Source organism: Phyllobates terribilis, unplaced genomic scaffold, assembly GCF_046119375.1.
Source record: "Phyllobates terribilis strain yellow unplaced genomic scaffold, ASM4611937v1 Scaffold_5__5_contigs__length_657084704, whole genome shotgun sequence".
Lineage (NCBI taxonomy): Eukaryota > Metazoa > Chordata > Amphibia > Anura > Dendrobatidae > Phyllobates > Phyllobates terribilis.
In genome coordinates, this window is record NW_027362765.1 from 48,148,963 (window position 1) to 48,175,572 (window position 26,610).

General features: G+C 45.9%; 1 protein-coding gene across 2 annotated transcripts in view; it reads right to left on the bottom strand.

Moving 5' to 3' along the window:
• Positions 1–18,217, bottom strand: part of LOC141271910 (uncharacterized) — a 73,869-nt gene extending 55,652 nt beyond the window's left edge. The window contains exons 1-6 of one of the 2 annotated variants that reach the window (XM_073682143.1): positions 18,118–18,172; positions 5,567–5,620; positions 2,325–2,466; positions 2,025–2,195; positions 1,818–1,941; positions 1,643–1,740 (exon numbers count right to left, since the gene is read on the bottom strand). In XM_073682143.1, the coding sequence (XP_073538244.1) occupies positions 1,643–1,740; positions 1,818–1,941; positions 2,025–2,195; positions 2,325–2,466; positions 5,567–5,620; positions 18,118–18,143 (615 nt within the window). In that variant the 5' untranslated portion in view covers positions 18,144–18,172. Of the gene's footprint in view, positions 1–1,642; positions 1,741–1,817; positions 1,942–2,024; positions 2,196–2,324; positions 2,467–5,566; positions 5,621–18,117 lie in introns of both variants that reach the window. The other variant, XM_073682144.1, reaches the window with a different exon arrangement.
• Between the last annotated feature and the right edge of the window lie 8,393 nt (positions 18,218–26,610).

The following is a 26,610-nucleotide window of genomic DNA, read 5'->3' on the forward strand; positions in this document are numbered from 1 at the left end:
CAAGACCGGCTGTGCCAATAAGTCGAGAGTAACCCAGCCCCTGATTGGCTGAAAATGTCAGGCCCAGTTATTGGTTGAAATATACCGCCAGCCGATTGGCTGAGCGTTCCTATGGCTACACCCCCCATGACTGGACCCCCCCACCACCACCAGCTACCGCCCGCAGAGAGAGCCATAGATACCCAGGCAGCCATGTGGCAAAGCACCACTCCAGCCCAACACCTGTCTATCCCCCACCAACTAAGGCCAAGGGGAGCAGATACTCAAGTAGGACACCCAGCAGCAGCACCTGGCCACTATGCCAGGACAGTCCCCTTCTGTCTTCTGGAGCCGAGCAGCCTCAAGTAATCACCACCCCAAGAAAAGAAAACAGAGGGGTGGAAGGAGGGGGGAACCAGGAAGGGAGGAGGGGGAAAGACGGGTTCACGACAGAGTCTTACTTACCTGCCCTGAAGCTCCGGATCCCTTTAACTTCAGCTCGCCATGTGGGGCGGCAGGCAAGAGCTAGTTGGCTTACGGACCTCCACACTAGTACCTGCACAGACTGTGTCAAGGTACCTTAGTCCAGCCACATAGACGTGAGAGGATACGGACTGAACAACTACAGTCTGTACTCTCCGTCACTACATGGGTAAAACAATTAAGTGCACAATTACACTCTGTTACCCTGACACATCCATCTAAAAAACAAAAGCATAATGGTTAGCGCCTAACAAGTTTGAGACAGACCTTGCCTCCAACTGACACTAGAAAGAATGGAGGAAGCCTGGCTCCAGCAGGCGAGGTATACTCTGCTGGGGAAGATCCAATTTTATTTAAATGTAATAATAGTGTCAGAAGACTATCCCATGATTCTGTATCCCAATATCAGAACTTTGTTGTCGGATTACCCAGGGCCAGGGGCTCCTTCTTTGTCCCTATCACTAGGGGTGCCATATCTATCCCTGCTCCCCGGATTACTTGTGATGGTGAAGACGCCGGGACCACGTATTGTACCTTGCTGAACTCCTTAATCAGCCCTATATCTGTCCCCCTTCCCTACCCAGGAAAGTGGAGAGTAATGGTGTAAGAATATACACAAACCTGACTAACAAGGAAAGATGTACAGGGATAAATGAAAATACCAATTATACAAATATGCATTCACAGACAACAGAGAGGAACACCAGGGAGGAAAGGAAGGAAAACAAAATAGGAGAGGATGAGGACTTGCACACAGACGAAACAACAAGCAATAGTCACAGATCAACAACACCTCTACCAAGAGCCGACACATCCACTCCACACGAGGCAGTAGGAAATTAATGCTGGCAACCCAGTTTCGCAGAGGTGAGTATATATAAGAGAGGGGAGTGGCCAATACTGGACAGCTGAGATCATCCAAGCAGGAAAGCTTCAGAGTCTCTAAGCTGAACAGTTTAGCCCCTGCACTGCTAACAGAAACCTTCACCATTTAATATGAAGGAGAAATGCTTCTAATCAGTGCAGGTATATGTGAAATCAGACGCTGCGGTCTTCTGGCCCCTCTCTGTCGTGGTGAACCCATGACACCCCCAATAAGACGAATGAGAAAACAAGACTGAACACAAAACCTTAACAGCCACCCATAGGGGAGATCTCATGACACCTTCTCTCCATCTACCTGATGATCCTGAGGAATATTGGGATTTTCGTGATTAAAGTCCTGTGGAAGAAGAGGACTGGGACATCTATCTGGTGTTGTCCTCCTACTGGATAGAACTAAAGGAAACACATACAGGGACTGAATTCATTCTTTATATATAGATAAAACGTACGTATTTAGTCCTCTCTATTACCTGGTAATGTGAGGGGCTGGGAAACCTCCATCATGACGTCCTTGTACAGATCTTTGTGTCCTTCTAAATACTCCCACTCCTCCATGGAGAAATAGACAGTGACATCCTGACACCTTATAGGAACCTGACACATACAATGATACAGTCATCCCCCTTATCCCTTCATAGCATTACTGTATAACGTCCTAGCATTCCCAGCACTGTCACCTTTCCTGTCAGCAGCTCAATCATCTTGTAGGTGAGTTCTAGGATCTTCTGGTCATGTATCAGGGGGTGATGTGGAGGTGCTATGATCGAGCTCAGTGGTCGTCTTCTCCATCCCTCAAACACAGGGTCCTGACAGCGCTCACTAGAGGTCTTCTTCACCACTGTGTAATCCTGGTTATGGAGAAACACATTAATAAATCTCACTACAGACATTATCAGAGTCCTCACCTCTCCAGTTCTGTCCATCTGTTATTCCCATAGATAAGAAGGATATAATGTGACGTCATCAGAATCTCTGACCTCTCCAGCAAGTCGAAAGAGGATCTTTAGGGTGAGGTGTAATATTTTCTCTGCCATCTTCTTGTCCATATCAATTCTTGACGGGTCAATCAGGAAAATTCTCTTATAGAGAAGATCTCCACTGAGAAGATATTTTAGGGACCTAAATGGGAAGAAAATGACAATATAACATCATAAAGATCCCATGTAGTAACACAATTATAGGAGATAATAAGGAGAACATATGAGGAGATAGAACGTGTAGTTGTTGTATTCTCAGATCGTATAAACATCACCCACTTGCAGCACTCGTGACTTGGATGTGATTGTAAAGGGGGACTTCCACTTCTCACAATCACTTGTCCATTCCACTACCACAATAAGCTGAAAATGAGCTAAGCACACCCCACAGTCATCTCACTTCCACACCACACTTCTCGCAGCCACCACCACGCCCTTTTGATAGGCCACCAAGATGCCTGCCCTGGTTGGCACACTAGCTCACATGCACAGCTAACGTTTCAAAGCACTTGATAGGTACTTCTTGGACTTTGCCATACATTTGGTAAAAGAACCAAGCTATACTTTTCCTCTTTGACGAGGATACGTTTAGAACTGCAAGGAACAAACTTATTAAACTTAGATTTAATACATAAAATGTAAAATCTAGTGCTTAAAAAGCTGACAAATAAATTAAATGATAACATTTACATACAAGGAAAAACAATACAAAAATAAACGGGTTAAACACAGAAACGTCTTATGGATTGAACCTTCTGGCGGAGGAGATCACCGCGGAAATTAGGACAGATCCACAATTCACGTTGTCTCTCCTGGATCTGACAATGAGTTTTTCTGGAGAAGATGTTGTAAAGGGTTTCAGATGAGAAGAGGATGGATAATTGTATGCACAGAAAGATGGTAGAAACACTTGATATTATATTTCTGTTTTTTCCCGAGGCTGAAAGTTCTGGCTGCTTTAAAGGCAATCTGTCCCCCACTGGGACCTATCAGACCTCTAATATGGGCATACAGGTGATGAATCTATACTTACTTGTATGTTCCATATTAGCGGTCTGATTGCTTTGTAATAGCTTCTGATTAAATTAGTTCTGCCAAGCTTCGCGTCTGGGGGACGCCAAAAAATCCCCTCCTACTAGCTTCATTTCCATATTCACCACCCTCTCCCCTGCATGTCAGAGTGCCCTGTGACGTGCAGTTCCCGGACGGATCCCGCGCCTGCGCAATTTACCCTGCCGTCTGTATAGCCTCATGGAGCAGGAAACTTGTGCACAGGCACCGGTGAGTCACTTCGCCTTCCCGGGTGTGAATATGGAAATGAAGATAGGCGGGATTTCTTGGCGTCCCCCCGGACACGAAGCTTGGCAGAACTAATTTAATAAAAAGCTATTACAAAGCCATCAGACCGCTAATATGAGACATACAGGTAAGTATAGATTCAAATCACCTGTATGCCCATATTAGAGGTCTGATAGGTCCCAGGGGGGTGACAGATTCTCTTTAACCCACAGAAGCAATTATGTCTCCCGATTACAGATATATCCGTGGATGCTGTTGATATCAAATTTCTGATAATATGGCATCGAAATATTGCATTTCCATTGTGCCATGTGATGCTAGAGACGTCCAGTCTGCCTCAGGGACAATTATCTTCACCTTTAATGTAGCACCTATTGGTTAAAGAGGACGTACAGAGTAAAAGTTTGCTCTTCCAGAAACTGTCAGCTACTTGCTAATTTATTTATCTGCACACAGAGGAGGAGGCTTTAGTGATGTAGAATTTTATTTATCAGATCTTGATCACAATTCATAACATGAAACATAAGTTGAACTGCTGAATAAGACGTCTCCTCCCAATCACTGGCTATATTGTTCACTGCATCAGCCACTGATTGGCTGCAGAGATTACGTATGTTAAGACTGACTAGGAAATACAGAGACTGGCGGGGAACCCAAGCAGTGGTGGCACAGGAGTTGTGGGGGATCATTAATATGACTATTACTATTTTTATTATTTTACAGTAGTCAGTTTTCTCTTTAGATAGATCCTATATATTTTAGGCCACACACACAACAAGCAGTTTCTTCCTTGGACTCTTCTGCTGAATATGTTTCTCATAGACTCATCTTCCATAATGGTCATTCATGAGAAATAACTACTTCATGATGAGGACATCTTAATTTTCTATTACGGCTCTGTAAACATATTTGGTCAGAGTCTGTCACTGACTACATTACCACCGCCTATATGAATGTTTGTGTGTATGGGGGAGTCGTGAGAGAGAGCCGTCAGCCGAATGATCGCTCAGCCAACAGTTATCTAATGTGTATGGGGTCGTTAGTGTTACCCTGACAGGCAGGAATAATACAACGCACTACAGTAGTGCAGTGCATCACCTGAGCAATATCATTGGTTTTCTGTATGATTCTTGTTGAGGAAAGTTTAAAAAGGGTTTCAAGAGAAAAAATATCATTTTTAGCAAAACAGAAAGAGAACATCCCCAATCTTGAGGAAGACAGAGAGAAGGCATCCTCTATGTCTGAGTTACCTGAAAGACAGTATCCTTTATTTTATCTGAGGCAGAAAAAGATAGATAAAGCCTCCTCCATCTTATCTCACAGGAAAATATATGTTTGTACCATATTATCGAGTATATAGTGTGACAAAGTCACTGGAAGTGTGTCGACTAGGAAGGGAGATATGTGTCAATGAGACTCTCCTGCACATTAGGTGCAGAGAGATTTAATAGGACCATGTTTACAAGGGAATGTTTTTAGTGGATAACGAAGTGCAGGGCGGGACGATATCCACTTGTCACGCCAGGTGTGGGAAAGACTTAATGCAACACAGAGGGAAAAGGGAAAGGGACCCCAGACACTAGGGAAAGGGGAAAGTGAAGACCTCCTAGTCTGATCTGGTGTCACCCTGTCTCAACTACCGTCCCTATATTGCCTCTTCAGTAATCGCCGGACGCGTGCCTCGCGCTGCTCTCCCTGGCGTATGGCTACGGCTAGGGATGGGAGGAGATGAGCACTAGTCAACCTCCACTAAACTCTATTGACAACAAGCGTAGACAAAACAGGGGAAAATGGCTGAGCTTTAGATGAACTCCAAATAAGGCCTCAAGCTCCAGAGAGGATGAAGTACTGCTTCACAAGTAGAAATGAATATAGCCGGTGACTCCCTCTCAGACACAGCAGGTATAATATATACACATATAGTAAAAGGAAAGCCAGCTCACCCAGTACTTATAATCCAGCTTGCACGGGACCAGGTGGATCCACACCAGAATATGCTAAAAAAAAGGGATACTAGTTCCAGCGTCTGGTAAAATAATTCTTTCTTTATTTTTCGTCCATTAAAAACTTGCAAAAATTACAAAGGTTATATAGACAGGGTAGGGGAGCAAGATGTAAATCATAATTATTTTGTTTTTGCCAGAATTTTTTATTTACAGATCCAAGGTGTCTCAATAGGTGCTCGTTTCTCACCTTCTTTGGCAAATCTGACTATGTCATATAGGGAAAATTGTTTTATGTATTCAGACAGTAATCCTTATATACCTAATTTGTCCTGGTATGGTAGATTTATTGATATGATATTCATCTGGCAAGGAGATGAATCTGCCATTCCAGGATTTGTTACATTTCTGAATGACAATTCATTTAATTTGCGGTTTACTGTTTCTTATAGTTCAAAAGTTTTGGTGTTCTTAGATTTGATGCTTATGGGCATTCCAGGTGAAATTGTATCCACTGCTATTCATCGCAAACCATCTGCAGGTAATTCCATCATGCATTTTTCTAGTAGTCAACCACATCATGTAGCTAAAGCCATACCCGCAGGTGAGTTCACAAGAATTGTCAGAAATTTCTCTGATCCCATAGTTGTTGAAAATGAAGTAATATTAACCTCAAAAAGATTAAAACAATGGGGTTATCCCCAATGGGTATTGGACAGGGGTAAAAAAATAATTTCTGACAAAAAACGGACTGATCTATTGCGTTCTAAAACAAAAGTAAAAAATGTTTTTTTGAAAAGTAAACCTGTCATCTCACTGCAATATAGTGCACAATTTTCAGAAATAAAAACATTGTTTACGAAACATTTACCAATACTTTTTGAAGATGAAACATTAGCATGCATTCTGAAAAAAGGCTGTAATGTTGTGGCAAAAAAGGCACCTTCATTAGGTGACTCACTTTCTCCAACATTTTTTTCTGATCCACACAAAAAAAAGCACATGGTTGCAGCAAAAAGGGCAGTTTAAATGTGGTTCACTGAAATGTCGCATGTGTTCATACACACTGTGCAGTTCTGCTTTTCATGATTCTGATCATTCAAATGAATATAAAATCAAACAGTATATTAATTGTGATTCAGAGAACGTGGTATACAAAATGAATTGTACTATATGCGATAAATCTTATATAGGCTGTACTAAACGTAAATTAAAAACTAGGTTTAATGAACATTATAATGACATACTTAATTCAAATAACACCAGTAGAAATGTCTCTGCTATTGCAAAGCATTTTATTATTGAGCACAATCGTGACATGTCTTCTTTGCAAGTTTTAGGTATTGAAAAACTTTTTACACATGCAAGAGGTGGAGATATAAAGTGAAAACTATTGACAAAAGAAGCGTATTGGATATTTAATCTGGATTGAAGAAGCCCAAAGGGTTTTAATCTGAAGAGATAAACCATGTATCACTATTGACTGTTTTCATGCACCTGTTGCTTAATGTGGTAATTATGTCATGTGATTTGTTCCAACTGTTTTCATTGGCACATTTTTAGTATTTTAGAAAATCCTTTTCATTGTGTAGCTATGCAGTGATAAAGAACACAAGTGAGCGTTCGAAACGCGTCTTGCTCCCCTACCCTGTCTATGCAACCTTTGTAATTTTTGCAAGTTTTTAATGGGCGAAAAATAAAGAAAGAATTATTTTACCAGACGCTGGAACAACTATCCCTTTTTTTTTGATAATATATACACCCAGGCCAGAGAGCTAATTAGCAAGAAAGAGGTAGCCACTCGGTCCTAAAGACAGCCTCTTATCTAAGAAGCTGTCTGCAATGCCAAACGTAGAGATCTCCTGCAACCCACTGCAGGGCGACTGTCTGTCACCTCTGACATCGGTGACAGTACCCCAGCCCCCTCTACAAGTGGCCTCTGGACATTTACGACCAGTTTCTCAGGAAAATAGGTGTGGAATGAGCGAACCAATCTGGGAGAATTCACCTCTGACGCTGAAACCCACATCCTCTCCTCTGGACCATAGCCTTTCCAGTGCACCAAGTATTGTAGAGAACAACGTTGGAGACGAGAATCTACAATCCAGATTACCATCAACTATTAATGGAGGCGGTGGTAGAGGTGAGGGCTCAAGAGGTTCCACATACCTTTTGAGTAAGGACCTGTGGAACATATTGTGGACCTTAAGGGCCTGAGAAAGTTCAAGACAAAATGCTGCTGGGTTAATGACGGCGGTTATTTTATAGGGACCAATAAACCTAGGTCCCAGCTTCCAAGAAGAAACTTTCAATTTTATATTCCTGGTAGACAACCACACAGTCACTCACATTCAGGTCCAGACCTGGCAAGCATTTTCTGTCAGCCATACGTTTATACCGGTCTCCCATGGTCTTTAAATTACACAGAACACCCTGCCATACCGAGGAGAGTGACGAAGCAAACCGTTCCTCCTCAGGAACTCCTGAAGCTCCTCCCCCACTGAAGGTACCAAACTGTGGATGATAACCGTATGCACCGAAGAGAGGTGACATGCCAGTGGATTCTTGACGATGATTATTGATGGCAAATTCTGCCAACGGTAAGTAGGATGCCCAATCCTCCTGATTTTCAGAGACGAAACACCTGAGGTATGTCTCCAAGTTCTGATTGACACGCTCAGTCTGACCATTCGTCTGAGGGTGGAAGGCAGAGGAAAAGGACAGCTGCACCCCCAGTCGAGAACGTAGAGATCTCCTACAACCCAAGGCAGGGCGACTGTCTGTCACCCCTGACACACCCTATCTCCAATCCAGGGAGTGCTTTGGGCTTTAAATAGCCAGCCTTGACACTCAGAGGTGTACAGTACCTGGGGAAACCTGCTCCAGAGTGGAGCTAGCACGTGATGTGCTGAACCAGTGTGTGGCTAATCGTGAGTGGCCAGACCTTGGCTGAGATACGGACTCTGCTAAAAGTTTTGTATTTTGTTTTTGTCTCTTTAGCCGAATGGGATGTGTTTTTTCTTTATGGACTACCAGGTAGTTTATGCCTGCTAAATAAACTAACCCAAAATTTAAAGAGACAGTACCCTGTGTTTTAACTCCGCATACAGTCGAGCTTGTCGTTTTTCCACAAGTGGTGTTAGAATTGCAGGCAAAACTCCCAGTGAACACGTGTGTCTGTTACAGGAAGGCCTGCATATCCTGGGTGAAGTCGGTCATAAGCCAACAACTGACGCCGGACAAAATTGAGGACCTCCTTAAGCATCTGTTGCAGGCGCAGCAAGCCAGCACCAGCAGCAGCAAGCGCAGCACAAGCATATGCTACAGCAACAGCAGATGGCGCAACAGGAGACCACTAAATTGATTATTCAGCAGCTCCAGCTAGAGCTGCAGGCCCAACAGGACCAGTGCCGACAACAGCAGCAGCATATTCATTTGCTCGCAGAGGCGATGCACGGCTCGGCAACAGCTCCAACGATAAGGTCAGTGGACGATTTTGCTGTCAAAAAGGCGGTACAGAGAGCACTGCAGAAAATGACCCCCGCTGATGATGTAGAAGCGTTTCTGATAGTGTTCGAGAGGGTCACCGAGAGGGAGTGGCTTAAGCCAGAGCAATGGGTAGAGGTGAACTGGTAAGACTAGTTGAGAGGTACCAGGGCGTCAAGGGTTCTGTGGGAAAACAGCCCACACCATATTGAGGGTCCCAGTCGGGGTCAGAGGCCAAAAAGGGTGTGGCGCGTCCAAGGTCCAAAGGGGCGGGGGAGGTGGTGCCCAAGGTCCCCTCTGGAAAGATTATTTGTTGGCGGTTTCACGGCCCAGGCCATGTAGCAGCCCGCTGCCCTCTGACCTCTTGTGTCAAATCCATTTGTCAAATTCTGTGCATGTTATCAGGCCAAATTCACCAGTGTATGTGAACTTTTGATCAGTGTCATTTGGATGTTTTTGGTTGCCATTAAGATTTAAAAAGAGAAAACACAGTAGTCTGACAATAAATGGCTTCACCCAACCAATAACCATGAGTGGAGAAAGTTTTTTTTGTTCTCATTCATATTCTCTGAAACAAGAAAGCAAAAATTCTGCCGGGGTATGTAAACTTTTGAGCACAACTGTGTATGACATGACTTCTTTAAGGGCTATATGATATGACTTCTATAGCCCTTACAGAAGTCATATCATATAGCCCTTATACAAGTCATATCATATCAGCCCCTAAAAAGATCACCAATATTTTTTGATGCTGCATGTGATGGGGGTGAGCACAGTGAAACAATGCTGCTTGTATACTGAAATATAATTATGAACAAGAATTCTTAAAGGGGTTGTCCAGGTTTATCACACAGTCTGCAGTCACTCTATATCACTAGACTTGGGGAATCCTTACAGCTTACGGAGCACAAGCTGTGAGGATTCTCCAGCGCCGGGACCAGGCGGTCATGTGACTATAAGTATGCAGTATGCACACTTCCAGAAGTTCCAGCCATATACAGAGTAGACTGCGCAGCCTCACTCAATAAACTTGTATTGAACAAGGCCTGAAGTGTCTAGTAGAATGTGGCCTGATGTATGCATTATGCATATGACCGCTTAATCTTGGCACCGGAGAATCCTCACAGCTCTGCACATGCCGGGAAGATTCACAAGTCTGCAGTCACATAAAGTGACAAACCATGATAAATGTGGATAACCTCTTTAACCCTGCTGTTCTGTTCGGTCAAAAATGACCGAATTTGAAATTTGATATTTTTTTAAATATTCATTATGCGGTTCTGAAACTTGTGGTTAATTGACTTTTCCTCATTTGAGGGATTCTTACTATGGGTATTTTTTTTGTTGTTTACTTTTTGCTCCAAGTTTTTTTTGTTTTTTTTTTTACACTTGTACTGTTCGGTCAAAAATGACCGATAGTCTTTTATACTAATCTCCAGACATTTTTTGAGTAAAATAAAGGAGCTATAATCTCATTTTGGACTATATATTGCATCTATTACTACTTATCAATTTATCTAGGTCTTTTTGGTCCGTGCAGATTTACACATACATACATTTTCAAATTACGATATAGCAGATGGATTCGCTTCCAGTATAGTTACGTGCAAAAATTTTTCGCTGTATCTTATTTACCCTGCTTACCCTGTATTCTTATTTTCCTTGTGTTAGCAGGTTATATTAATGTGTAATGCTGACCTGAAAAGAGCACTAATAAAAATCAAGGTATGCGAGTAGTTTTGGATTTGACACACGGACTCAAAGGACAAAATGTTACATGCGACAATTTTTTCACATCATACCAATTGGGGCAGATGTTGCTGAAAAGAAAAATGACCATGCTGGGTACTGTTAGAAAAAATAAGCCAGAACTGCCGCAAGGTATCCTCAGTAAGAGAGACATTTATAGTTCTATGATTTATTTTACTAAGGATACAACAGTAGTTTCTTACGTTCCCAAAAAACACAAACAGGTCATTCTGATGAACACAATGCACCATGATAGTGCAATCAGTAATCGAGACGACAGAAAGCTGAACATGATTTTACATTACAATGCCACAAAAGGGGCAGCTGATACTCTAGATCAACTCATAGGCACTTACACCTGTAAACGCAAAACAAATCGGTGGCCAATGGTTGTTTTTTACAACATTCTTGATGTGTCGGCATACAATGCATTCGTGTTATGGTGTGAAATACACCCAAATTGGAACAAAAATAAACTAAATAAAAGAATTTTTATAGAGGAGTTGGGAAAATCACTGGTTAGCCCATATATCGAAAAAAGAAAAGTAACACCCAGAGATGATGGAGCGGCAGCCATTGTCCACAGGATCAAACAGCATGCTAAAGAAAGTGAACCAACGGCTTCCACCGGCACTGCTACGATACCCACGGCCTCCACCAGCAACACAACCAGCCTAAAACGGAAACGATGCGCCTTCTGTCCAACATCAAGTAATCACAAAACAAATGTGATATGTTGAAGTTGTGAAACGTACTTATGAAAAAGACGTGTAAATTATACTTGTGACGAATGCAAACAGTAAATTTAACACTGTGAACCTTATTTACCATTTTACGAGATATATAGAAAAAAACTGAACTTCTTATTTTTTTTTTATTTAAAAATATATTTACATACAGTTTGATGTTATTAGTTATAGTTTACACTATATAAAGAATATTTTTTTATATGTGCAAATGTGCAATATGCATGAATATTGCAATAAGGCCATGTAACATTTTTTGATACAAATAAAATAAAAATTAAGTTTTTGATTTCATTTTTCATTTGTTTATGAACAACTATGTTCACATACAGTATAATAATGCAATAGATATTCAAATAAAACACTTTAATTAGTGTAAGGCGGCGGTGTTCACACCGTGCAGTAATTGAGGCAGTGACCCAAGCAAGTCCAACATAAGCAGCTTTTATTCAGCACTCACGGGTAAAATAGAAAGTCCTCCAGTTCGCAGCCGGGTTAACATAAGTCCATAACAACAGTTGCCGTGGGCAACAGCGGTGGCGGGCCGCTCAGAGCCTGACGGGTGCAGAGCCTTCCCAGGCGTAGGTTCAGCTACACACAGGCCCGTCGAGCTTTCCTGCTATGTTCCTAGCAGGTCCCAACACTGAACAACACTAATCCTTAATGCACGGTTTTTAATGGACATTTGGCAAGAGCCACTGGAAAACCCGGGTTGGAGGGAGGAGGCTGCCCCAGTGCCTTCCTGTAGCCTCCTTCAAGAAATTAAGGCCCTGTTGGGTTTTACTAACCTGCCTTAGCCAGATAGCCTGACCAGGTCAATGCTCACCTTCATTCCTGCACTGCAGCCGCAGGTGTGTCCGTGACTGCAATGCGCTTCAATGGGTTTAATAGGTCTCTGTACAAATCCTGGGGGATATATACCGTCCATCGTATATGATTCCCGTCACTGCCTCACATTAGCTAACAATCAAGTCTTTAAGAGGCCCGGTCAAAAATGACCGGAACATTATAAGTGTATAGTAGACCTGAACAGAACAGCAGGGTTAAGAACGCTCACTTCATAATAATATTTCAGTGTAAACAGGTTTCTGATCACAGGTGAAAGGATCATCCTTCACAGCGGTACATCATCCTATGTAAACAGGACCTGTGCTGCCGAGAACCATGGCAGCCTACACGCACTGAGCAATATATTACAAATCGCTTAGTGTTCATCGTTTATCATAGTCATCCTGTGTACACAGATTAATAAACGTCCGCCAATCTCTGAAGGACTACCAATTTCGGTCATCTAGTCTATGTAAACAGAACCCAAGGTAAAGATGTTGTCCAGCCAGGAAATACTGATGTCCCTTCCACAGGATAAGTAATCAGTATGAAATTTGATCAGTTGTTATGTGTTATGGCACCTCCTGTATGTAAATTCGCTGAATGTGTTCTGGCTGCTGCTGGCTGCAGGAATAGAAGTTTTTCTTTTAGGCTGTGTGCCCACTATGCGTTTTTTAAGCGTTTCCGCAGCGACAATTCTTCTGCAGAAACGCTTAAAAAACGCTTGGTAGAAGGTCTGCAATGTTCCCCAATGATAATCCGCATGTGCTTTGCACATGCTACGGAAATTTCCGCTGCGTATTATCATTGCGGAAAAAGCCGCACCACTACTAATAATTCTGCACTATTTTCACTCATTTGGATCCTTATTGCTGTGGCGTCCATTTTCAAATCATGGAACTATTAAAATCATGTATTATGGTTGATTCAAGTTAATTCAATCAACCTTGCTAGTACTGTAATATGAAGCAGAGTTACCACACGCAAATCTGCAACAGAAAATGTGTAGTGTATTTATCCTGTGGGACCACACTTTAAAAAGATCTGTTTCGTGAAAAATGTGTTTATGTGGAATTGTAGAATTCCCAGATATTTCTGATTTATCAAACTGAAGAGAAAAGGTTGAATTGAAAATATACACACCCATTTAAAACAAAAGCAATTTGCATGTGGGCTGCTTTGGTTTGTGTGCCAGGGCTGATTTTCTCCCACACGTCTTGATGTCATGAGCTCCCCAAGAAAAAGACAGTGGGAGGAGACCTGCAAGAGGTTTTAAACTCTCTGGGTCACTCCCAGGGCTGGCCCTAACTCTCCACCCTCTGGTCTGAGCTTGCTACCATCTCCCAAAAACAAAATGGGCTACAATTCCTTACTGGATGCTCCTAGGGAACCGGTTCTGGAGTCATCGGATCCAGCTGGGCCCCTGCTACGCATGGAGACCAAACACAGGGGTTCTAGGGGTTTCCAAAAGACTGGGGCATGTATCTCCTCGTCCCTACACACTAGATTGGGATGTGATTAAGTCTGGCATTTGCTATTTCCCCCTGAGCTAGAAAATACATTTTGTGAAGAGCTGTGACATATAGTTCTTCCACAACTTGGTATTGAAATATAGTACCTTAACAAGAGAGCACATGTTAGGGATCACTACATGGGGTCCTTCCTGTAAGCTCAGCTCACAGCTGCAGAGAGACACTTGTACTGAAGCCCCCCTCCCTCTTCTCTTACAGCTACGGGTCGGATTACACTGTGCCTGGAGATCTCTATAAGACCTGACAACCAGGGCACATGTGATTATTCTAGAATATTTTTCACAGTCACTAACCCAAAAGGGGAAATAATAGAGTAGTTGGTAGTGCCGGAACCCTATAGGTGTAGAGTGTTAGTCCTGGCCCATTCTCACATCTTGGGTGGGTATCTAGGGGTAGATAAGACTCGGCAGCGAGTCCTACAGAGGTTCTAGTGGACTGGATGTCACCGGGAGATTGTGAACTACTGCTGGTCCTGTCCCACCTGTCAGCTAACGGCTTCCATATCCCATTTGTGCAGCCCACTAGTGCCGTCACCTATCATAGAGGTCGCATTTGACCGGATTGCCATGGACCTTGTCGAGCCCCTGGTGAAGTCCGCCCGGGGCCACAAATACATTCTGGTTGTATTGGACTATGCAACTCGGTATCCGGAAGCTGTACCATTAAGGAATTCTTCCGCCAGAAGTATCGCCAGAGAACTGGTACATATTTTCTCCCGGATGGGGCTGCCAAAGGAGATCCTATTGGACCAGGGAACTCCGTTTATGTCGAAGGTGATGAGGGAGTTGTGTAAGACCCTCTAAATTACACAACTCCGGACGTCTGTACACCTCCCGCAGACGGACGGACTGGTAGAACGTTTCAACAAGCCCTTAAAATCGATGTTGAAAAAAGTTGTGGAGAAGGATGGGCGAGACTGGGATTGCCTGTTGCTGTACCTGCTGTTCTCTGTTAGGGAAGTTCCTCAGAGCTCTACAGGGTTCTCGCCGTTTGAACCGCTATACGGAAGACACACTCGGTGACTTCTGGACATAGAAAAGGAGACCTGGGAAGCAGAGGTTACACCCCACCGGAGTGTCATCGAGCATGTGGCCCAAATACAGGACCGGATCGAAAGGGTAATGCCAATCGTGAAGGAGAGCCTTCTACAGGCACAAGAAGCCCAGCCGAGGGTCTACAAACGGGTCGCAAGGCTGAGACAATTCAGCCCTGGAGATCGGGTGTAGGTGCCCACGGTCGAGAGTGAGTTCCTGACTAAGTGGCAAGGACCATACGAAGTAGGTGAGAAGCTGAGTGAAGTAAACTACAAAGTTCACAATCCGGGTAGAAGTAAGCCATACCAGATCTACCACATCAACTTACTGAAACCGTGGTGAGACAGGGAACCAGTGGAAGCTCCATCTCTATGGGCAAGCCCTTAAGCCAGGATCGAGGATGTCACAGTGGCAGAGACACTGTCACCGGTCCAAAAACAACAGTGCCGAGAACTCTTGCAAAGACCTGTTCTCAGAGTTGCCCGGATGTACGCAACTTGTGGAGCACGAGATCCTGACGGAACTGCACATACGGATGGACCAAAGGCCATATCGAATTTCCGAAGCCCACCGCGAGGTGATCTCCAAGGAGGTGAGGAGACTGTTGAGCCTGGGCGTTATCGAGGAGACTAAGAGCGGCTGGTCCAGCCCGATTGTTCTTGTGCCCAAGCCGGACGGAGAATGGCGTTTCTGTAACAAATTACAGGAAGCTAAACGATGTGTTCAAGTTTGACGCCTACTCTATGCCCCTGGTCGATGAGCTTATTGAGAGGCTGGGGCCTGCCAGGTACATCACTACCCTGGACCTAACCAAAGGGTACTGGCAGATTCGCTCAGCCCTAGGTGCCAAGGAGAAAACGGCCTTCTCTACACCCAATGGGTGTTTTCATTACACCAGGATGCCGTTCGGACTACAGGAAGCCACAGCTACCTTCAAGGGGGCCATGGGCCGGATTCTGGGCTCACATAAAAAATAAGCTTCCGCTTACTTGGACAATATCGTGATTTTGAGTCCTGCAGAAGGTTGAGGCAGTACTGGATGCATTAAGAAATGCTGGGTTTACGATAAGCCCAAGAAAATGCGCCATAGGAAAGGAAGGGGCAAAATAAAACCACGAATGAACAAGGTGTAGGCAATCCAGAATTGCCCGGACCAACCTCCAAGAAACAGGTACGAACCTTTCTGGGAATAGTGGGGTATTATCGGTGGTTTATCCCGAATTTCGCCACAATAGTGGCACCCCTGACCGACCTACTTGGAGGTAAGAAGGCGGCGATGACTAAGTGGTCTTCTGAGGCAGAGATAGTGTTCCAGGAGCTGAAATGCGCCCTATGTAACCAGCCGGTCTTTATAGCACCTGACGTTCGTAAAGAGTTTGTGCTCCAGACGGACGCCTCAGACGTTGGCATAGGAGCCGTCTTATCGCAGAAGGTAAATGGGGAGGAACACCCCATTCTGCACCTGAGCAAAAAACTCTCGGCCTGCGAAAAGAATTAAGAAATTGTGGAAAAGGAGTGCCTGGCCATCAAGTGGGCAGTTGATACCCTTAGGTACCACCTGTTAGGCTGCAAAATCAGACAGGTCTCAGATCATGCCCCCCTGAGATGGATGAGGGAAAGTATGGGGAAACATGCCCAGGTAACTAGGTGGTTCCTGGCCCTCTAGGACTTTAGTTTTTTGGTGGAGTACAAGCCCGGGAAACTGCATGCTAATGCAGATGCCCTGTCCAGACTTCCCTGTCTAATGAGTGAAGGTGCCAAAACCCCCCGACTTTGGGCAGAGGGGGGGGGGAATATGTGACAAAGTTACTGGTAGTGTGTTGGAAGGGAGATATGTGTCACTGAGACTCTTAGCGTCAGTGATGTGAATCCATGGAAGTTTCTCCTGCACATTAGGTGCAGAGAGAGTTAATTGGACCACATTTACAAGGGAATGTTTTTAGTGGTTAACAAAATACAGGGCGGGACAGTATCCACCCTATCTCCAATCCAGGAAGTGGTCTGGGCTTTAAATAGCCATCCTTTACACGCAAAGGTTTTCAGTACCTGTGGAAATCTTGCTCCAGAGTGGAGCTACCACGTGCTGTGCTGAACCACACCTTGGCTGAGATACGGACTGTGCTGCAAGTTTTGTATTTTGTTTTTGTCTCTTCAGCCGAATGGGCTGTGATTGTTTTTTCTTTATGGACTACCGGGTAGTTTACGCCTGCTAAATAAACTAACCCAAAATTTAAAGAGACAGTGTCCTGTGTTTACCTCCACATACAGCTGAGCTTGTCGCTTTACCACAATAGAAAATCATCAACTCTGAGAGTCTTCAGTGGTTGATCCCTTTTAATGGCCGACTGAAAAGATGGCAACAAATATAATATAAAGTGATGAAGAGACCGGAGGAGTCTGGAGAGCGGCTATTTGTTCCCATCTTTTCAGTCATTAAAGGCATCAACTACTGAGGACTCAACTGTGATTATTTGTTATGTGATCGGAGGAGACAGAGGGGGAGGCCTGTTCCCATCAACACACCCCAATATATCGCCATGACAGCCGGGGCTTAACAATGGGGTCCTAGAACAACACACCCCAATATATCGCCATGACAGCGGGGGCCTAACAATGGGGTCCTAGAACAACACACCCCAATATATCGCCATGACAGCAGGGGCCTAGACAATGGGGTCCTAGAACAGCGTCATTAAGAATATAAGGTGAAGAAAAAGCTAAAATCCAGCGACATTGTGTAAAGACCTAACAAGTTCTATTTCTGGGATAATCTGTCCCCAGAATGTCTCCATTACAATGTACAGCTCCTACCGCAGATAACAGCCCCTCATACATCTATAGCACCAGCCCCCCGGCCCGGGGCCACATCTCAAGACCTGGGAAACTGATCCAGGAGGTCGGTGCTGTGTCCCGGGGTCTTCTGTATCAGGAATGGGGGGAAGGGGGCATTTATTTATTAGCCGGTGGGGTGGGGGGTACCGTACTGTGGGGGCATCTTGTAGTATCAGAATGTGTGTGGGGGGATGGGGGAAAATTATACTGTGTGTGTCAGACAGGGGGCGCTGTATTATGGGGCAATATGTGTTTCCTGATGCTTCATAGTTGGGTCGTATGTATCTATCAGAGGAGAGGGAGGAAAGCGTTATAATTCTTAGTAATGGGGAATCTCCACATACCTCCACCTGCAGAGCCGCCACCACATATATGGCAGAGGAGAAATCCAAGTGACTAAAGGACCTTTGCTGACGTCATGCCCATGTGACCAGGTGAGGGGATGATGTCACTAGAAGGGGCGGAGCTTCCTCCTCCACTGCAGACCTGACAGCAGGAAGCTGTGGCTGCTGCTGAGTCTGTGGTGATGACGCTGAGGGGATGAGGGGGCGCAGATAAGTGGATGTTCCTGTATGGGGGCTGCACAGGGAACAGGGGGATTTTGTGTGTGAGGAAGGAGGGGTGTGCTGTTAGTAGTGGGGGTCTGCATGTGAGGAAGGAGGGGTGTGCTGTTAGTAGTGGGGGTCTGTGTGGGGAAGGGGGTGATGTTACATGGTGCTGCACAGGATAATGTGTGATGTCCCTTGCATTGGGCTGCATGTGGGGGGCGCAGGGAAGTGTAGTGTTACCTGTGTGGGGCTGAACAGGGAAGGTTGTGATGTGGGGGGCTGCTATTCCTTCCATGAGCCTCTTCCTGGGGGGCTGCACTGAGGACTGACTCCTGTTTTGCACATAAATCTGTTTTTCTCATTAATAGTATTGGTGACACACGCTGCAGGTTTACACCCGGCCACCAGGAGGCTCCACACTGCGTATAAGAATACATTGTCTCCCCATAGTGAGCTGTGTCCTCTCCTCGGACACTGTGCTGCTCAGTTTTATCCTCGCGTCCATAGGAGACAGGCACGACTTGTATCGAGTCTTCTGCATGGTTTTTATTTCTATTTTATTCTGGGTATTGTGGATTTCCCCAACCATTTTTTCCCCATGCCTCCACAGTAGAGCATGTACCTGCAGATGCCATTCCATCACTGGTCATCTCTTCACCAAGTAGAGTGTTGGTGTCCCCACAATCCATGTGAGAACACTGAAGGGGTGACACTGAGGACCCCCGATGATGTCAGATGAGTATAATTCCTCCAAAACCCCCCTCTCTCCATTTCTATTGACTTGCTACGTTCTGTCCCCTGGGGGTCTCCCACCTTTTTATTTCCTTTGTCATGTATTTTCCCCCCTTTCCCGTCTTCTTCTTTACAGCCCCTTTCTGTACTTTCTTGACACTTCTCTATGGCGTTTTTCTGCACCATCCTAGGAAGCGTTATCTGTGGCATGGGGCCCACCCAGGTCTCCTTCCTTCTGACCGGTGGCCTCTTTTTTTTTTTTTCTAGGCTCTGGTCAGCCTGCATTGGCTTCTGCTCAACCTCCACTGGCTTCTGCTCCAAGGGTGCCAAGTTGCCGGGTAGTCTCACAAAATAAGGCTTTTATTGCAACTAGATTGCAATTTCTGCCTATAGGATGGCATGATACCACTGCTACCTCCCCCACCCAGCTTAGGGTCAGTGGGTGACAGGGGTTGGCGAGTGGGATTTGTGTCCCCTTGAGCAGTTTTCACAGTGTTTATTTTCCTGGTTTTTCTTTCCTGGGCTCCAGCCGTTGAATGCAAAGTGAGGCATCTAGAATAGAGTTGCTGCACAGAGGACGTCCTTATGCTCCAGTAACCCCGTACATTTCTGTAATAATTTACATTTTTCTGATGTAAATCATGATGTCTGGCGGCTGCACTCCATTATGCCTGTCCCCACAAATCTACGCCAACTCTTTGAAATATTGGTGGCAGAACTGATCAATCAAGGTTATGTGTAATTATTTATATTACGAAATCCAATAATAAAAATGCAAGTTTTATTAATCGCAAAAAAATAAGTTTTGCAGAATTTGTTTGCCATATAAAAGTGTAAACAAAAATGAATGTACAGCTTTTGATGTGTACTCCGTTAAAAACTACATTTATTCCAAAAAAGGGGTAACATTTCCAAAATAGGGGTCACTTAAAGGGGGGGGGGGATTCTGCTCTACTAGCACAAAGGCTATGTGCCCACGATGCAGAAATGCTCAGGATTTTTTCCTGAGCGTTTCTGCATCTCCCTGGCAGAAAAAAACGCATGCGGATTGTACATGCATTTTCCTGCCAGGGACATGCGGATGTGAAGCGTTCTTCACTTGCATTTCCGCATGCGGGTTGACAAGCGCTTTCCAAGCGATTTTAGCATCACTTGGAAAGTGCTTGACAACTTGGTCACACTATATAAATCCATGCAAACAGCATGGATTTATATAGTGTGACCTAGAGAATGTCAAAAAATCAAAAAATAAATATATACTTACCCTCCGATGGCCCGCGCTGTCTTGCTTCACCGTCCCGGCTGACGGCAGCGGTGGATTGAAGGACCTGCCGACGTCAGTGTCGCGTGACCCTTTACATGACTCTGACGTCAGCGCAGGTCCTTCATTCCATCGCAAAGTGCCGGGAAGCAAGGAGGAGTGCAGCGCGGGCCGCCAGAAGGTAAGTATATATTTATTTTTTCTGTCACCCATGACGGCGCAACGAGAGAGGGGATCCGCCCTTCAAGGACAGGAAACCTTCAAGATAAAAAGGGCGGCGCCTCTCCCCGCTTCAGTGGTTTCCTGTCCTCGATGGGGGACCTTCCTTCTCGTCGGGCACAAGAATGACAGTCGTCTTACCTGGGCCGGGGCCGGTCGGGTTTGGCAGGGCACAGTCTCTGCTGCGGCCGGTCCCGTGAATCCTGGAAGCGCCGCGGGGGGCGCCAACATATGTGGTCTCCCGCGTGCGGGCGGTGGTCTTGCGGCACCTGCACAGCATGGGGGCCGGCAACCCCGCGTCCCGGATGTGACGTCACGGGGCGCGACGGAACATGACGAAACCGGAAGTCGCGCCCCAATGACGCGCGCCGGGGCCTCCTGACTCCCGTGCGGGGGCAGTACCGGAAGCTGCGGGGACGCCGGCAGTGATCTCCCTAGCACAATGGAGGTACTTAAGGGTAGATCACCTGCCAGGCAGCAGCGCAGTGAAGTAATGGCCTCACAGCAGCCCTCCCCACCGCATCAGCAGCAAGAGCAGCAGTCCATGCTGCAGCTGCAGCAGCCCAGGGAGATGGAGCAGCCACAGCAGCCTCGGCGCCAGAAGTGTACCCAGGAGCAGCGTCCAGCGCAGAGTAGGAGCAGTGGACGTTCTAGGACATGCAGCGCCAAGGATTCCAGATCCAGCCGGCATAGCTCCAGCAGGGTTGATGATTCCGCGGTCTCCAGAGGAGAAGTATCGGATACCGTCCTGCCTCCCGTTCCGGTACCCTGTCTTTGTTTACTGGGTGGTGAGTGAGCTACGTGAAAGTCGACGTATTAATGTAGACTTTTTCTGTTTTGTCTCTCTCTCTCCCTCTCCTTCCTCCGGTAATGGGCAGGATGTCCCTAAGAAGTGTAAAGAGAAATCCAAGCCTAGAGTATGTGCCCTGTGTGAACGGGGCCTAACGAATGATTGGCCCAAAAGATTATGCCAGTCCTGTATTGAAGAGACAATTGCGGAGGAAGCCCCAACTTTTTCTTCAAATTTAAAGACTCTGGTTAGGTCTGAGGTAGAGAATTCGTTAAAATCCCTTTCCCAACCATCCCAGGCCCATAGAGCAAAAATTCCACCCCCACTTTCAGGCTCTGAGTCCGACGAGGGAATGTTGGATGACTCCACTGACTCTTCCTCCTCGGATAGAGAAGCAGGGCCAGGTCATTGTTTTCCCCTGGAAAGTGTGGATGGCTTAGTAAAAGCCGTCGGGTTCACAATGGGGTTGGTTGACCAGAAAACAAAGTCGTCAGTGCAGGATATTATGTTTGGCACCTTGGATTGCAAGAAACAACGAGTTTTTCCTGTTAATGATTAGGTGCAGGGTCTTATCAGGAAAGAGTGGGATAGGCCGGATAAAAAGGGCCCCCTTCCATCCTCCTTCAAAAGGAAATATGCGTTTAGTGAGGAAGATACCTCTTCCTGGAGTAAGGCCCCGAAGCTGGATGTGGCAGTATCCAAAGCTTCTAGGAGATCTTCCCTCCCTTTTGAGGACTCGGGGATGCTGAGAGACCCGCTGGACCGGAAGGTAGATACCTTCCTTAAGGGTACTTGGGAGTCGTCGGCGGGGGCATTGAAGCCAGCCATAGCGGCACCTTGTACAGCGAGGTCCCTTATGGTATGGTTGGACAGGTTAGATGACCAGATTAAAAACAATGAGTCACAGGACTCCATTCTGGCCTCTCTGCCGGTATTGAAGGGAATGGCGGCCTTCTTATCAGACGCCTCGGCAGATTCCGCCAGACTAGCGGCAAGATCTGCAGCCCTGTCTAACGCCGGCCGTAGAGCGGTCTGGCTGAAGTGTTGCCCAGGGGACATACAGGCAAAAGGAAAACTATGCTCTCTTCCATGTGAGGGGGATTTTCTGTTTGGTACCTCTCTGGACTCAATTATAGAGAAAGCGGGGGACAGTAAGAAAGGGTTCCCTAAGCCTTCCATCCCATCCTTCAAGCAGTCCTTTCGGAGGAAGAAATTTGGCCGCAGGAGGGCGTCCGGGGAACAATCTAGATGGGAGGATCGTTCCAGGAAAGGGAAAGGATTTTTGTTCGGCGGGCCCTCCTAGGATAGTCGCAAGCCGCCGAAGTGACACTCTATCCCAGGTGGGGGGGAGGCTCTCTCTCTTCCTTCCAGCCTGGGAAAAGATCTCTTCCAGCAGGTGGATCCTCAATTTAGTGAAATCAGGGCTAAAGCTAGAGTTTCGGAGGAATCCACCAGACAAGTTTATTCTGACTGCCCTAAGATCCTCTCTACCAGAACAACGGGCACTAGAGGAAGAAATATCAGTTCTCCTACAAAAGAATGTCCTGCTAGAGGTGTCTCCACAAGAAGAGAGAGGGGGGTTTTATTCCCCCTTATTCCTTATAAAAAAGCAGGACAATTCATACAGAGTCATCCTCAATCTGAGAAGGCTAAATGCGTTCCTGAACATTCCGTCATTCAAGATGGAGACAATAAAATCAGCTATAACCCTTCTATTTCCCGGCTGCTACATGGTAGTATTGGACCTAAAGGACGCATACTATAATGTGCCGATCCATCGCAATTTTCAGAAATACCTCAGGGTAGCCGTAAATATGCAGGGAATTATCAAGCACTTCCAGTACAGAGCGCTTCCCTTTGGACTGGCAGTGGCGCCCCGCATATTCACAAAACTGATTGCGGAGGTTACAGCCCATCTCAGGGAGGAAGACAGACTGGTCATTCCGTATCTGGACGACTTCCTGATAGTGGGCAAAACATACGATCACTGTCTGGGCCAGGTCGATCAGGTATGCACCATCTTAGAAGACTTAGGGTGGTGTTTAAACCTAGAAAAATCCAAATTGATCCCTCTCACTACTCAGATCTTTTTGGGCCTTACGCTGGATTCGATTCGGCAAGAATTCCGCCTCCCCGACCAAAAGAGGGAGAAAATAAAGAATCTAGTTTCAGCAGCAATAGCGGACCCAGTCATGACTCTCAGGGGGGCAATGTCTCTCTTGGGATCCCTCACCTCCTGCATCCCCGCAGTACCCTGGGCCCAATATCATTCAAGAGAGTTCCAATGGGATGTACTAAGAAATGAAGTGATCCTGAGGGGACATCTATAAAGCATGCTAATTCTCCCCCAGAATGTGATTCAGTCTCTGTATTGGTGGTTGGAGACAAGCACATTCCAGACATGCGTTTCTTGGGTTCCCAAATTCACCAGGGTGATTACTACAGACGCCAGCCCCAGGGGGTGGGGGGCGCACTTGGGCAACCACTCGATACAGGGGACTTGGTCACAGGAGGAGAGTCTGGAGTCCTCCAATTTGTGGGAGTTACAGGCGGTAGAGAAAGCACTGATTAGCTTCTTGCCCCTACTAGGAGGTCATCACGTGAAGATTCTGTCTGACAACCAGGTTGCGGTGGCTTATGTGAACCACCAGGGGGGAACCCATTCAAGGTCACTAATGCAGGTTGCGGGAAGAATATTTTCGCTGGTGGAGGGAAAAGTTCTCTCGTTAAGGGCCCTTCATATCAGAGGAGAGGACAACATGAAGGCAGACTTTCTAAGTCGCAGGCCATTATTGCAGGGAGAATGGGCTTTAAATCTCTCGATCTTCCGCCAGTTAGTGGCCATGTGGGGGTCTCTAGAGGTCGACCTGTTTGCAACCCGTCAGAACAGCAAGGCAAAGAAGTTCTGCTCACTGAATCCCTTAGAGAACTCGCTAGTAGTAGACGCCTTCCAGTGCAGGTGAGATTTCAGTCTGGCCTATGCCTTTCCCCCAACGTGCCTAATTCCAGCGGTGTTGAGGAAAATTCGGGAGGATCAGGCTCGAGTGGTCCTCATAGCCCCCTTCTGGCCCAAGAGGCCGTGGTTTTTCTGCCTAAGAAACATGTCCGTCACGAACCCCTGGATACTTGCAGAGATTCCCGACCTTCTTGTTCAAGGGCCTATATTCCATCCTCAGGTGAAAGGATTGCACTTAGCGGCCTGGAACTTGAGAGGTCGTTGCTAGAAGGTCGGGGTTTCTCATCAAATCTAGTCACTACTCTTCTAAAGAGTAGGAAGCCAATCAGTTTCCCTGGGGGGGGTTTCCCATTACAGCCATTTTAGAATTTCTTCAAAAGGGGCTAGAAAAGGGTCTAGCAGTGAGCACCTTAAAGGTCCAAATCTCTGCCTTGGGAGCCTTATACAGTTAAAATCTGGCCGGTAACAAGTGGATCTCCAGGTTCGTGAGGGCATGTAGTAGAGCCAATCCAGTCCCTACAGTTAGGGTCCCTTCTTAGAATTTAAACTTGGTGCTAAACGCATTAACATGTTCTCCCTTTGAACCCCTTAGCTCAGGGTCCATAAAACTACTCACCCTAAAAACAGTACTTCTGGTGGCTTTAACATCAGCACGGAGGGTTAGTGAGTTAAAGGCTTTGTCGGCAGATCCACCTTTTACCCTAGTGCTAGACGATGGGGTAGTTTTGAGACCAGACCCTGCTTTCCTACCTAAAGTGGTTTCTAGGTTTCATATGTCTCAGGAGATAGCCCTACCATCCTTCTGTCCTGAACCCAAAAATAGCAAGGAGGAAAGGTTTTATACCTTGGATGTCAGGAGATGCCTTATACATTATTTAGCATCCACAAGCTCATGGAGGAAGGATAGGTCTCTCTTTATCTCCTTCCAGGGCTCCCGAAAGGGATTGAGGGTCTCAAAAGGCACTCTGTCAAGGTGGATCTGGGAAGCCATTACGAAGGCCTACACGGGGTCAGGCAGAGATCCCCCTGACAATTTGAAAACCCACTCTACTCGGGGCATGGCTGCTTCCTGGGCAGAAAGGGCGGACGTGCCCATTGAGCAAATATGTAAGGCGGCCACATGGTCATCTCCGTCCACTTTCTATAACCACTATAGACTTGACCTTTCTGCCTCCTCTGATCTCGCGTTTGGGAGAAGGGTTCTGCAGGCTGTGGTCCCTCCCTCACATACTTAGTTCTCTGTAATTCTCTTGTTGTGCCGTCATGGGTGACAGAAAAACACGTATATTACTTACCGGTAATGTGTTTTTTCGGAACCCATGACGGCACCTTTATATTCCCTCCCTGTCACTGTGGTGTACACCTTCCGGTGGGTGGGTGTTGAGGGTTCTCATGCTCTGTAATCCACTGAAGCGGGGAGAGGCGCCGCCCTTTTTATCTTGAAGGTTTCCTGTCCTTGAAGGGCGGATCCCCTCTCTCGTTGTGCCGTCATGGGTTCCGAAAAAACACATTACCGGTAAGTAATATACGTGTTTTTATTTTATTCTTTTTTTTTACAGCTTTTTTAATGGTACCTGGGTGTGGATGAGACTCTCCTCTCCGCTACACCCGGGTACCATCCGCACATTAGAACGTGCCAATTACGCAAGTACAGATGCAGTCTTGCGGAATTGGCGCGTTCTAATGCAAGTCAATGGCGGCGAAAACGCAGCACTTCCGCAAAATAATTGGTAGTGCTGCGTTTTTTTCCGCAATGATAATCCGCAGCGGAAATTTCCGCAGCATGTGCACAGCACATACGGATTATCATTGGGGGACATGGCAGGCCTTCTACTATGCGTTTTTTAAGCGCTTTTGCCGCTGCGGAAACGCTTAAAAAACGCATCGTGGGCACACAGCCTTAGGGGCTCTGTATATGGAGTCTGCAAACTATTCTAGGAAAATCTGCGATCCAGGAGGCAAATAGCAATCTGTCCCTCCTGAGTCTCGCCGTATGGCTAAGAAGTACTGTACAGCCACATATGGGAGTATTGCCACATAACTTCCACTTATTATTAATTTTTGATTCATTCTTTTTTTCATGTATCACCTTACATGTTGTATACATCGGCTTTTCTTATCCTCCGTTTTTACTATTATTAATTCCTTCATGCAGAGCTGTTCACTCACTATTTTTTATATTCCCCTTTTTTCTTCACATCCCTTCATATTCCCTATTGGAGTTATATAATTATCTATTGGAGTTTTTTTCATCACCTCATTATGGTTCTATGTTCACATAGTTTTATATAAATGTATCTTCATTTACTCTCACTGGTTACTGTACCTAGT